The 13156-nt window shown below is 36.1% G+C and overlaps 2 protein-coding genes across 3 annotated transcripts; both read right to left on the reverse strand.

The window, feature by feature from the left end:
- Window positions 1–308: 308 nt before the first annotated feature.
- LOC137957117 (uncharacterized protein C23H3.12c) lies at window positions 309–5275 on the reverse strand. The gene is made up of 8 exons (XM_068804839.1): window positions 4858–5275; window positions 4599–4663; window positions 4389–4487; window positions 3736–3783; window positions 2883–2952; window positions 1008–1079; window positions 708–827; window positions 309–625 (listed from the first exon to the last, which is right to left on the reverse strand). Exons 1-8 carry the CDS (start codon window positions 5050–5052, stop codon window positions 479–481), a joined length of 816 nt encoding a protein of 271 aa, XP_068660940.1. The 5' UTR covers window positions 5053–5275; the 3' UTR covers window positions 309–478.
- Window positions 5276–6288: 1013 nt separating this feature from the next.
- LOC137955837 (uncharacterized) lies at window positions 6289–12761 on the reverse strand. 2 transcript variants are annotated; one of them, XM_068803005.1, is made up of 7 exons: window positions 12587–12761; window positions 10396–10824; window positions 10157–10209; window positions 9443–9480; window positions 8268–8589; window positions 7776–8095; window positions 6289–7223 (listed from the first exon to the last, which is right to left on the reverse strand). In XM_068803005.1, the coding sequence occupies exons 1-7, from the start codon at window positions 12597–12599 to the stop codon at window positions 6587–6589; spliced, it is 1812 nt and encodes a 603-aa protein (XP_068659106.1). In that variant the 5' UTR covers window positions 12600–12761; the 3' UTR covers window positions 6289–6586. The 2 variants fall into 2 exon arrangements, with proteins under 2 accessions (XP_068659106.1, XP_068659107.1); XM_068803006.1 differs by lacking the exons at window positions 10157–10209; window positions 12587–12761 and having other exon boundaries at window positions 10396–10590.
- Window positions 12762–13156: the final 395 nt, after the last annotated feature.

Raw genomic sequence — 13156 nt, forward strand, 5'->3', positions numbered from 1 at the left:
AATCACTCAGTATACTGGGTCCCTTTAGCGTTTCAAATAAATAGACGGCGTAGATTAACTTCAGATCCAGATCCAAAAAGTTCTATGCGGTAACCCATCGGCTGTGGACCCTAACCAATAAATGATCTTCTATTCGTAATTTCGTCATCCTTCCCCAAAAAATCTATAATTATTCTCACCCTAATAGCGATTATTTATTGAACTGGTTATTTTATAATTTTATTAAAATTTTATATTATTACTCTAATTTAGGGATAGATGAAACAAAAAATACAATTGATTGACTCGAGTTTATTCAATTTCAAAAACATACTTTATTCGACATAATTCCAAAATTGACTCGTTATCTCAGACAAAAATGAAAAATAACTGATTCCAAAGTTACAATGAGATCAGAAGGAACGAATCAGTGTTCTACGAAAAAAGCTCCTTTTTCACCTTCTCGTGAAAAGACAAGTGAGAGAAGATTGGCAGATAGTTATTTTAGGTCCCTATACTTCAACACTTCCTTCTTGTCTAACCTATATGCCTGGCAAATGGCAGAAACGATGTTATTGCTTAATGCATCACTTCTCTCAACTTCACTAGAAACAAGCTCCTCAAGTTCCTTTGATGGTATCAAAACCTACAGAACAGGCACATCAAGTAAAAATGCAAATTTGAAGACAACTTTGAGTAGCTTAAATCCAAGAAGAAAAACTTCTTACCCAAGGGGTAGATGACGATTCACAGAGTTCATACTCAGAGTTGTCAGTGCCACGACCGTTTTCTTCTATATTCTTTATATTTGAACAATCAGACACCAGAAGAAGAAGCCTCTCACTTCCCTATAAAGGATAGCAATAGCAAAAAATAAAATAAAACTAAACAGTAAGCAGCCGAAATCAAAGCAGTGTGCATGCATAATGTCATACTGCTTCACTTTTAATAACAGCATATGAGTCTCATTGTGCATGACAATGAATATAAACACTACAAATATATCTCAAAGCATATTATAAGCGCACCTTGAGAGCTTCCCAGTGAGAGTATGAACGAAACAAAATCCAAAAGAATGGTATATTCGGCAGAGGTAAAACCTAGCAAGAAGAAACATCAGAACAATATCAGAATCATTAGAGTAAAAAATAAAATAAATCCATAATTTAGAACTACGAAACCAGAACTGATGTAGCTTCAATAAATATGCATTTTTTCTGAAAAAAAATATAAATATGTAAATGCAAGTTGTTCCTAAAACCACTACAAATCATTTCATAAATAAATTAAAACAGTACAGTAGACATCACATCTAGTATGCAACATCAAAGCAGTGTTCCTACGACACAATTGATCCTATGACTGAAACTTAGGTGGTTTGTCAGGATGGAGGCAATCCCCTAGAAAACCTCATCCAAAAACAGAAGTAGCCGAATGCAAACAAGATATTTCTTCCAAATTTTAGTTACTTTAGGGTACAGCAATTGGGATTGAGCTTTTAGTTCAACAGCCATGTGCTGACAGACATGCAGTTTCCTAGAGTGAGATCTTAAAGTTCAAGTCTCACCAGGGTTTGAGGGGTGTGTGTGTGTACATCCAAAAGGAACAAAATAAATAAATAAAAATAAGAGTTAGCAACCCAGGTCTGACATTAACCTACTAAGCTGTTCATTTTGGTGTTTGTGTGTGTGTATCAACCATCCAAGAGGAACAAAATAAATAAATAAAAATAAGAGTTACCAACCCAGGTCAGACAGTAACCTACGAGGTTGTTCATTTTGCATTTGGAAAGAAGAACAAGCCTTTCAAACAAAGTATGCCCACAAGGAATAAAAGAATAGATAGCTAAAGACTCCTGTTATGTGTTACATTTTAACAGAGAAACTGGATTCAGATTATGGATTTCAAAAGCTTCATCGCCAAACCTAAATTAAGTAAAATAACATGCACGCATTATTTTCTAATAAAGAGAAATTGGCTTAGCTACTACCAAACCATTCCAGGACATGAGCCTTAGAAATCAACCAATAAAGTCTGTACTTCTGATGATGTGGCAGAACTAAACTAGAAAGAACATTTTGTCCCTAGTAGTAGCTCAGAGAGAATTATACTAGTTTTATTTACGTACTCTTCTTTTGTTTATCATTTTGTTTCTGAATGATGATAAAGAAAAACTACACAAACAAACAAAAATAGTATCATCCTCTCAAGTGTTTCCCATCATTCATTTTTGCTTCTATGTCATAAACACAGAAAAAGTACACCATAATGCTAACCATGGTAAAAAAAACCTGACCCATTAGATAAACGGGTTACCAAATAAATCGAATTCACTAGTATGCAGCAATCAGCATTCATGTACAAAATAGTAGAGTCATGGTGTATGTCCAGAACATTGACCAAATTAAGTTGGCAGAGCTCAATGAAAAAAAAAAAATAAGAAACAGATAAATGCATTACCTTGACATACACAAATCATCAGAGGCCTGTCATATCCTATATAAGGGTACCATTCTATAATACTTAGGTGGGGTTAGCTGATCGAAACTCTAGACTCGAGTTGCTCTCTAAAATTACTATTTGCATGGATAAAGGAGTAAAATTTTTATAGAAAATTAAAAAGAGGGAGGAGGGAACCCCCCCTCCTTCCAACAAACACAAGTACAATATATCCCAATTAAGGCCAACCAAATCTCCATGGGGAGAAACTAATCTTCGCCACAGTGATTTCATTATTTTTCAAGATATTTATATCGATATTATATATATAGTGAGAGAGAGAGAGAAGCCGATCAGGATGGATAAAATATAAGAAATTGTCTGTTTTTGCTCTCTTGAACAGGTTACAGTAACAGATGGAATCTATGACAAAGTATGAAATGAAAAATAGTAAAATGACTTACAGAAAAAACTGATGTAAAAGGCAGCAGTGAAAGTGAACCATAGAAGTATTTCTTATGAACTGCAGATCCCCTGAAAACCAGATAGTGGAGCACCTCTTTTCAGTATAATGCACTTCACCTAAATCACCAGTTTAAAAGAATCAGAAAATCAATTTTCAAAATTCTGAGTATATGCTTAATGATTCAGACAAATCTGGTCTGTTCAAATAAGCACAATAAGACGAAACCAGATAGTGGAGCACCTCTTTTCAGTATAATGCACTTCACCTAAATCACCAGTTTAAAAGAATCAGAAAATCAATTTCCAAATTCACAAGTATATGCTTAATGATTCAGACAAATCTGGTCTGTTCAAATCAGCACAGTAAGACGACTATCACCAGGCCATTGGCTAGCATCTAACAGACAACTATAGTAACATATCTATTCAAGACAATTCTGTCTTCTTCTCAAAGTCGTAACAATACAATTAAATGCCAAGAAGATAGAGAAAGTATGTGCAGCCTCCACGTGCATTACATGAATTATCATTTTTTTTTTTTTTTGACAAAGATACTAGAATTGTCAATTATACGACCCATAAGGCATAATGATATCATGAATCAGAGTAAACCCATACAAGCAGAAGATAGAATAAAAGTTTCCAATTTTAAAAAATAAAATAAAAAGCTTCCTATGTCAGCAGAAATGGCAAGCATATGTATTGACCACTGCAAGTTATCTCCATGGCTAAAATCCATGTGTGAATCACAAAGTAAGGTCTTCAATTTAAACGCAACATGAAACCACATCCTACTCAAGAAAGAAAATGACCATAATGCAGGGAACCTTGCTAATGAAAGAATGATATTACCTCAGTGCAATATGCCGCAGTCTTCGACGAACAAGACGCTCATTCAGGCTGCAATATAGAAGAAAATCAGTCTTCAAAAAGTAATAATGTGACAATCAAAGGGATGATTTGAAGGGGAAAATGAAGCAAGACAACTCCATAAGTATATTTTCCTTTGAAACTGAAACTTTATATCGAAAAAGATCATTGAAACAAGTGTGAAGATAGGATTTTCCCAAACTTGCAGCCTCAAAATCATAGTCATCTCTAAAATACCAACAATATTTTCTTTGAAATAGTATTAACCACATTTATGCCTAAAGTTCGAAGAATAGGGATTCCAATCTATCTTTGAAAGTGTGATATCCTTGATAGAAGAAAGAAAAAGGATGACTGTACATCTGTGTTGTAGAAATTACAGGAAACCTAGTTGGTTCTCTTCAGCATGTAGCCTACAGTTTATTAGTCACTTAAACAGAATAATATATATACTAAATGCACACTAAAATTCGCAATTAATATTTCTATATGTTATTGCAGAAAAGACCAAATTCATACCAATGACAAACTATTCAACAAAAGTAAAAATCAAATGAAAGCAGAAGCATCTGCGTTTTATTACAGATACAAGCAACTTGGCTGAACAAAACAAATGAACGGGTAAGAAAATGAACCTCGGCGGATAAGCTATCTCCACCTTAGTAATGTCCTTGGAAATAGACTTCAAAAAGGTCTCGGAAGGCTTCACACGTGATAACAGAGGCACTGCCAGGCTGAAAAGATTGACACCAGTATTAGAGGAGATAGTCCTCGATTTTAAATAAACCAACAGAAAGTTCTTTTCCTTTTTAAGTCCCGTAGAGCACTGCCAGAAATACATCTACCTGTGGATCCTATTCTTCATTGTCCCATTAGGAGCCTTCTCAAGATTGACCCAAGCTCGATTCATCTAAAAAATTAAAAGCGAGGCATCAGAACACATTCTAAGGTGATTAACCGGACTAAACAAAAAAACACGACTTTAGACAAACTCGACCTTTCAAAAGAAGCTCAGAAAAGAGAAAGTGTCAAAACGGCCTTAAAAAGAAAAAGAAAAAGAAACACAAACACTTTAGAGGAAGTGAATCTTGAAAAGGAAATGACCTTGTTTGCAACGAAATCAACTACAGTCTCCGCGTTCTCAGGCATCTTCTTTCCCCTAAAATCAATAGTTTTCCACAGTTCCTTCCATGTGGGATTAGGCAGAGTAGCTTCCTGTCCCGGGGCAGTCTTCTCAGCGCTTTTACTGAAACACCAGTTCCTGCCCTTAATGGGGAAGACGACGAGCCGCGCTTTCATGATTCAAAAGCTAGAAGCTTTCCTCCAAAAATCCCAACCGAATCGAGTCAAAATAACAACCTGGAAATCATTCCATCTGGAACGAGATCATGCAACCTTAACCTAACCGAGGAGAGATGAGCAATCAGAGACGAGACCCAAGTGCAGTATATGTAAAGAAAACAAGACGTCCAACAACGCTGGTGGCGGAAGGAAAGGAGTTGGGAAACCGCGACGTGGAGAGTAAAAGAGAGGGCGGAATGCGGATGCAGTGGATCCTGATTCAGTGAGTCATGAAAATTTATGTCTTAAAAAGTAAATTACTAACACCCCCTTAGTACCTTAATTTTCATAAAAAAATAATAAATAATAAATCAATATATTTTTAAAGTAAATTACTTAATTAGCCATTATTTATATATATAGTTTTATAATAAAATAAATATAATAGATTGTATGAAAATTTTAAAGGCTCGATTGTAGGTCCACTAATTTGTAAGATTAGTGAGTCTCAAATCCATATTAGGTAGTCTAAATGAAACGATTAAAACGACTTTCAAGATTTTTTTATATAAAGTTGTCCAATCTCTCTTTCATTTTTCGATCAATTTAATCTAAATCTTAGTGATCCACAAGGTAACTAGAAATGAACTTAGAACACTAAACTTAGTTGAAAATTTATATTTGAGGAAAAAAATAGAAATATTTTTCTTAGGTTATATATTTCCAATAAACCTTTAGATAAAATCCTATTAGTGCCTTACTAGGAAATTATATGAAATTTTTTTAAAAATTATAAGGAAAATGAAATGGACATGTTAGTGTTTTTTTTCTTCAGGGAAATAAATGAAAAATAATAATCAATCTCATAGATTACCATTCTTATCCAATAAATTTTTAGTAAAATAAATTGTCAAATACAAAATTAATATGAAAATTGTCTTATGTTAAATTTTCTTTGCTAATTCCCATATAATTTAATTTAAATTTTATTTATAAAATAATTCATATAAACTAAAATATTCATAATTTTGAGTATAAATTTATCAATTTCGAACTAGGAAGAAAATATGAATTCACTAAAGTGGATGATATCAACAATTGTTTTCACTTTAAGAGGAGTTAGATTACTTGAAAAGTAGATTAACCAAGGCAAAGAAAAGAGATTGGCATTTGAGAGAGTTGGGAATGGAAAAAAATTGATATCGCCCATGGTCTATGGAGGGTGGAGGGATATTTGGTCACCGGAAAATGCAATTAGAGCAAAATAGAGATTAATAGTAATACTAGGAATTATCCAAATACCCTTAAACTATTTGAATAATTGTCCCGACTTAACGCATTTACAAAGTCCACCAAGACCAAGTATTTCATGTCATCCTCCAGTATGGCCTAAATTTACCTGATTATGTGAATACATAAATCTGCCTACTATTTGCTACAATTACAGATGCAGTAAGCCCCAAAATTTGCTGTAAACTGCAAGATCTGTTGATGATGTATGCCTCACAAGTGCTATCACAGAAAAATCTTGTCAAATTTTACTGCAAATTCTCTATTCTTCCACTACTGCAACTAGTCTCCCACAAACCCACTTCTTTTTGGTCGTAGTAGCAGTTGAAGCTCCTACCTTTGCTGAGTTTGAAGCTGCTCTTTCGTACTCAGGTGGGGATTTGTCATGTTTTTCAGCTCTTCCGAGTTCCTGAAAAGTATCAAGCTCACTCCTAGTCTGTAGATGTTCTGTCGCATCCTCAGCAGGTAACAAATGTGAAACATGGTTAGGGATTTCTTCCCCTTCGATTTCTTCAACACTCTGGGCTACTGCCAATTGCTTGCTTTCAATAGCTATGTTTCGAAGAGCAAATTCACCAAAATTGAGATCTCCATGATTAGTGTTCTTTGAAGAGAGAACATGGGTTCCATTTACTTCTCTTTTGTCAAAAATCAGATCGTTTCTCACTGATGCTGGATCCTCCTTGAAATTGTCTCTGACTCCAGTGGATTCCAAAGATGAAGAATTGTTGTTGCCACTCTCGGATGACATTAACAGTCCAATTTCTATTGCTTCAAGTGAATGAGTTGCCTCAGCAATAAGCTTCCTTGTCTCTATCAGAGAAGCTCGTGCAAGTGAGCTAGTCAATGCAGCTGGTTCAAGGGCTTTTGCAGCTTTCTCAGCTTCAGCAATGAGTAGCCTGATGAGAGTAAAAATTTCAGACATTGATTTTTATGAGACAAGGGCAGAAAGATGATATAGCCGAAAATGCTTCTTGAAGTAGTTTTCAAGGGGCCTTCTTTTTCCTTATTAGCCTCTCACTTGATTTTGAACTTTTACTTCTGAAGCAACAAAGAAATCTAAACTTAGTGAGATTACTAAATGTATTTAGTGAATACGGAATTAACGCTCCAGAAAGTATGGTGCATTGATCTATATGCACTTGCATAGACTACATTCTACATGCAGTATGTCTATGAGTACCAAAGGCTAGCCAATCCTATAGTCTTTCCCTGGCTGCCCTGTACAAATCTTCTCTCCTGTTCAATATCGCCAAACATACAATCTTTTTGAAATTTCTCATGTCAGGGCCATTCCAGACCTGGGTAGTTCATACATGGTGCAGCACACAAGGTAAGCTACTCAAACATTCTTTCTAGATCTCATCCATATTTGTGTAAAACAGCATCAAGAAGATCAAACAACCCAAGCAAAGTTATGAATAAATGATAAATAATAAGGAGAGCATTACCTTGCTCGTTCAATGGCTTCCATTTTTTTGGTTTCCATAGTTACCCTCTCTGCTCGAAGTTTCTTGATCATCTCCAGCTTGGAACTTGCAAGTGGATCTTTGTAAGACGGTGGATTAATTTTTTTTGGTTTGGACCCCACCTTGTTAAGATTTTTTCCTCCCATTATGATGCTGTTATATGATTCTGTAGTCATCTTCTCCTCAAGGCTTCTTCTCACTGTGGATGGTTCAGTACTTGGCTTTCTCCTTGGTTTCCTTTCTGCCCCAAAAGGTGTGCCATGATATTTGGCCAATGCAGAACAAACCCTGTTTCGGTACTCCTAATAAAAAAGAAAAGTTAGTAAATGGGAACTATGTAGAGAGAGACATCTTTAAGCATTGCCCAAGTTGTGGACTGGCAGTGAAACCACTACATATACAACAAACCGGGTTACAAAGTTTTATGCTTAACATTAAAATAGACACGCAGAAGGTTTTAAAAAATAGTCTCACAGGATTTGCCCACTTGGCGGAAATGGCCTCAGAAATCTTCTTCCGCTGCTCAGGAGACTTTGGGGCCCGTTTGCTGCCTTTTGACCTAGGCATTGATTTCCTCTTCTCTATGCTTTCCAACCACTCCACTTTGAGCTGTTCATCCAAAATTTCATATGAATCCCACTGGAGCTCATCAGCATCTGGATATCCCCCCTTTCTAGATGCTTCTGCAATCAAGTTCTGCCACTTGAGGCAGCAGGTCTCTTGCACCATCAACCTTTCACGACGTCTTTGCCAACCCATTCGAACTCCAACACCAATTTTTATCCTTGTCTCTTCACTGAATTAATACGCGAAAGGAGCAAATAAAAAATTTGTGTAACTTGCTGATGATTTAAGCCTAAGTTATCAATTCAGGTGTTCTTGTCTTGGTTCAACGCGCTATAAGTAAGAAAATTAAGGGTTTAAGATGCTCAAACGGGAGCTTGGTCAGTTCGAAAACAAAAAATCACATAAACTTGATCAAGTATGAATTAGACAACAATAACAGTAATAAAAAAATAAAAATGAGAACAGCAGAGAACTAACATTTTCAAAGCTTTAAACTCAGAATAAAATTTGATTATTTAATCAGTATGAGCACAATGTTGGGTTGAATTAGAATAATAGTAAGTTAGTATTAATGACAAATAGTGCATGTGTCAGTTCCCTCCACAACTGCTACTTCTCTTCCTCTTTTAGAAGTGCCGTTGTCATCATTGTTATGTTATTCTTGATCTTTTTTTGGTAACATAACAATGATATTACTAGAGAAACGTGCACTATGCTCACAGTTAGACACATAAAATAGTACCACAATCTGATTTGACTAAACTTGCACCATTCTTACAATAAGATAGCATACTTCAGTGTTTCATAAACCTGAAGCCTTTTAGCTACAGGGACACTCAATTGAAATCTATCCATACCATGGGTCATTTTCCTGGTCATGGAAACATTCTTCAGTTACAATTAAATGGAAGAAGCTAGACCTGACCAATTTTTAATCCTACTAATGCAGTAGAAAAACAATGGAAAAGGCATATCAAATTTCTCCAATCACAAAAACAAATCATACATAAATCACCAAAAGTGACAGGATAAATTGAAATACTTTTTTTTGGAAGGAAAATAAAGAGGAAGCAACTAGCTACCTTTGAGCATGTCCCATGTTTACTAGCTTCATTTTGACCTGCACATTCATTTCAACATCAGAAAGAACTTAACTGTTTCACAGATGGGCCAAAAGAAATTTTCTTGCAAAGCAACATCTAGTGCTCCAATGTAAAAGAGACTATTGCAAGGAGAGGAATGTAAGAATGTACAGATCTAGGAGAGACAAAGGGGTTCGATCCATCCTAAAATAAATCCACAATAAAGTCCTGATTAAAGGTCCAAGACTATTGGCAGAGCAGCATCAGCAGGTGTGCAATGAATAGAATTACTGATGACGCTCCACCATGAAACACTAACTTCTGCTGTATTGGCTCAGGTCAAATATCGCGTACAAAATCCAACGGATACAACCCAGAATGGTGAGATTCAACACATTGACCTTTCAACTCCCTCTTGCCCTCCCTCCCTCTGACTCTCACTGTACACAAGAGTTGGTTGGGGGTTGGGGGGTAATTCCATTGGTGTTCTGCACAGATGATACTTAAAACTAGTTTTTCACTGTGGGTTTAGCAGCCACTAGGCCATGAGAAGGCATTTCAACTTAAGAGGACCAATCATTACCCTAAAAGCAAATGCGCTTGTGTTACCCAAGTACCAATATTCAATATGAAAGTAAACTATCTCTATCATTTTGGGTGAAATGATTGATCATTTTTAACCATCTTAGTCAAATTATTCTTACATGACATCACCTTGGGGTTCTGCATTGCTAATCTTGTCCTCTCTCGGATCCGTCGAAGAGTTTCTGAATTAATTTAGAATTCACCAGTGAGTGCAAATAAAAAAAAAGGATAGATGAAAGACAATTGGTCTAGTGGTATTCTGTTTACATTAGGTGCATCAGGTCACGAGTTCGAATCGTGCCACACCCCTCTCAAAAAAAAAAAGTGATATAATAATGGTGCAAAGACAGATTATGTATTCATCTTACCTGCACTATGTTTCCTGCCTTTGTTCCAGGGGACATTCCCCTTATTTGCTTTAGAAATCCTCTGCCGTCTGAGTCTTTCTCTTTCATCCAACTTGTCAGAATCATCGTTCAACATCTGGGCTACTTGAGAATTTAAAGTAGTATCCAATTCCAAAGAATAACCTTGGACAGGCCCATCCTTGCTATGTGACACAAACTTTGTTTCAAAAGTAGCAATTGCCATCACATGGAAAGAATTCTTCAAATCAAGTTGCCAGTGGTTGAGATTTGGTTTCATGGGGGTTTGAATGTACACTTTCCATGCAGAGCATGATCTTTTTCCTTTTCCAAACACACATGTTTCTGCAGTGTTACCACGAAATGGACATGGATGATGAATCCTTGGCTGACCGAGATGATTCCGTAAACATGATCCTGATGTAGCAATATCTGTAAAATAAATATTTCTTAACCTTAGCAATATGAAGTAAGATAGAGAAACCAGGAAACTGGTACCTGAGGCATAGGGAAATCATTTATGACTTCCAGTACTGAAGAGACCATGATACTTAAGGTGAACAGATTACTACAACAAATACCCATTGAATATGATACAATCTTAGAAACTGGTCTTGGTCCGGATGAAACCAGAAAGCTCATATGTGTAAAGCACCAGCAATATAGACGTATTTGGAGCTCACCATGGACAGGTCACAGAAGGGCCAGAGAAACATTAGAAATTCCAGTGTGTATGATTTCATTACAAGTATGAGGCAATTCTTAAGCTAAAAATCCAGACATCCTGAAGAGAACGGCCAACATTCTCAACTAGTCAGTGCTTTAGCATGGCCTGTTCAGTGTTAGGTGCATATACCAATGATCTCAGCGTCCTAGAACATCACCCAAAACCCAAAATGGCATCTCATCTAGGAAAGGCTTCACAAGGTTCCATGATTCCATGGAGTAAATCTATAATAGAGAATCCCTCAGATATATAAGTTCATAATACCAATGGCATATATTTATCATTCTTATAGTATTAATTTTTTAAATAAAATGTATGTTAAGATCACGATATGACTAATTTAAAATAACAAGAATGACATCCACGGCCCTTTGAATAAAATAATGAATATAACAATCACAAAATTTCATGATAGGTACTCTATTTGATCAAACTTGACATAGTCCAACATCAATATCCATATTAATTTGATCGATAAGTGAAAACAAGAAAAATGCATGAAACTAGCCATGAACAAAGAGTTCCATCTGATGTTAAGAGAAAGGGAACTTTCTCCAAACAAAGACCAATTGAATTTTTTTTTTTTTTTTACCATAAAAATCTACAGGACAGGAGCTTAAACTGGCAATTATGTGCTTCTTTCAATCCACCCGCATGAATTTTCCCATCTTGAGCTTATGAACTCTATGAATTTAGTTATCCAAGTTCCTTTCAAGCCAAAACAAAAAAACCAAAAAAGGCGTGTCATCAAGATACTGCAAACTGAACTCTTAAATCAATACAAACAGCACCAGAAAAGCAAGTGCGGGTTACAAAAGCACTAAATTGTTTTCAAGCCAAAACATGGATGTAAAAAAAAAAAAGGCAATCTTAGGTCAATATTTTAACAAATCATCTACCACTTGAGAAGCCAAAGTCAGTATTAAAAACATAAGAAAATAGACTGAGCTAAAAGCAACAAAATATCTACTGCTTAAAACACAAAACTAGTAATAAATTAACGAACCAATTGTAATCTCAGAGCATCCATACATCCAAAAAAGTACCCGACCCTCTTATTTATCTCGCCATCGGAAGTACAAGAGAGATTCGCATAGCTTTTATTACTTCTCCGACAAATTAATCAGAAATGCAGTTCTACTAAACCCACCACCCAGCATCTATATGTCCTACCTAGAACAGAAAAATGACAAGAAAAACAGCAAAATGAATACAAAACATGGAGTCACACAGAAAAATATGCAACAATCAGATGTTTGGCCCCTCCGACGAGATATAAACTAAAAAATTTCCCAGTTCCCACCGTGCATTTCCAAAAATACCAGTCTGGACAGCCTTAGCCGTAAGCCGCATGCCGCATGAGCCCCTTCCACAATAACTCCGGAACTTCTTATAGTAGAGACTAGTTAATAAAACAGCAGCAATGTGAAAAAGGGGGAAAAAAATAAAACTAGTTGTAAAAAGTACCTAAAGAATGCATGAGAGCTCATGCAGGCATCAACAAACCCGATTGCGAGAAGTCCTTCAGAACAATTGAAGAGTGTCTTTTCCCAGGAACAACTATCTGGCTTTTTTTTATGTAGTGAGACGAGGTAAAGTACTGGTTATGGAACGAAGAAATGAGGCAGAAGCAGAGAGTGAGTAGTAGAACCACACGGTGTGCAAACACGCGAGGGATAATAGGATATAAATAGCAAGGAAGACATAAATCACGCTAGAAAGAAGCGATGCAAGAATCTAGTCTAGACACTCGATTCTGATATTTTAACTGGGCCCGCTATCTTGCGCTCCCAATGCGTAGTTGGTAGCCACTCGCTACACGAATCTTGAAACTCGCCACCTGACCCAATTAGGTGACCGGTCCGGTTCCGAACGCCAATAGAATCGAGAGGCAAAACGACTTGTAAGCCACTCAAGCTCCCTTTGAAAATTGGCTAGTGGTACAAGGGGTAAGTGAAAATTGAGTTTATTCTTGGACTCTGAAATTCGAGTAGCAAAATTATCCCAAAAATTGACTCAAATTGAAGAGAAGAAATC

This window comes from Aristolochia californica, unplaced genomic scaffold (assembly GCF_029961685.1).
Source record: "Aristolochia californica isolate CCGP_79_NKW_82.1479 unplaced genomic scaffold, dmAriCali1.0.hap1 SCAF_2, whole genome shotgun sequence".
Classification (NCBI taxonomy): domain Eukaryota; kingdom Viridiplantae; phylum Streptophyta; class Magnoliopsida; order Piperales; family Aristolochiaceae; genus Aristolochia; species Aristolochia californica.

Excerpts from the sequence above, each read along its gene's own strand:
- LOC137957117 (XM_068804839.1), bottom strand. The coding sequence starts at position 5,052 with ATGAAAGCGCGGCTCGTCGTCTTCCCCATTAAGGGCAGGAACTGGTGT. Across the intron at positions 4,488-4,598 it reads ATGAAGAATAGGATCCACAG|CCTGGCAGTGCCTCTGTTAT; the intron begins GTAGATGTATTT and ends CAATCTTTTCAG. Across the intron at positions 626-707 it reads AATCGTCATCTACCCCTTGG|GTTTTGATACCATCAAAGGA; the intron begins GTAAGAAGTTTT and ends CCTGTTCTGTAG.
- LOC137955837 (XM_068803005.1), bottom strand. Across the intron at positions 9,481-10,156 it reads TAGCAATGCAGAACCCCAAG|GTCAAAATGAAGCTAGTAAA; the intron begins GTGATGTCATGT and ends ATGAATGTGCAG. Across the intron at positions 7,224-7,775 it reads GAAGCCATTGAACGAGCAAG|GCTACTCATTGCTGAAGCTG; the intron begins GTAATGCTCTCC and ends TACTCTCATCAG.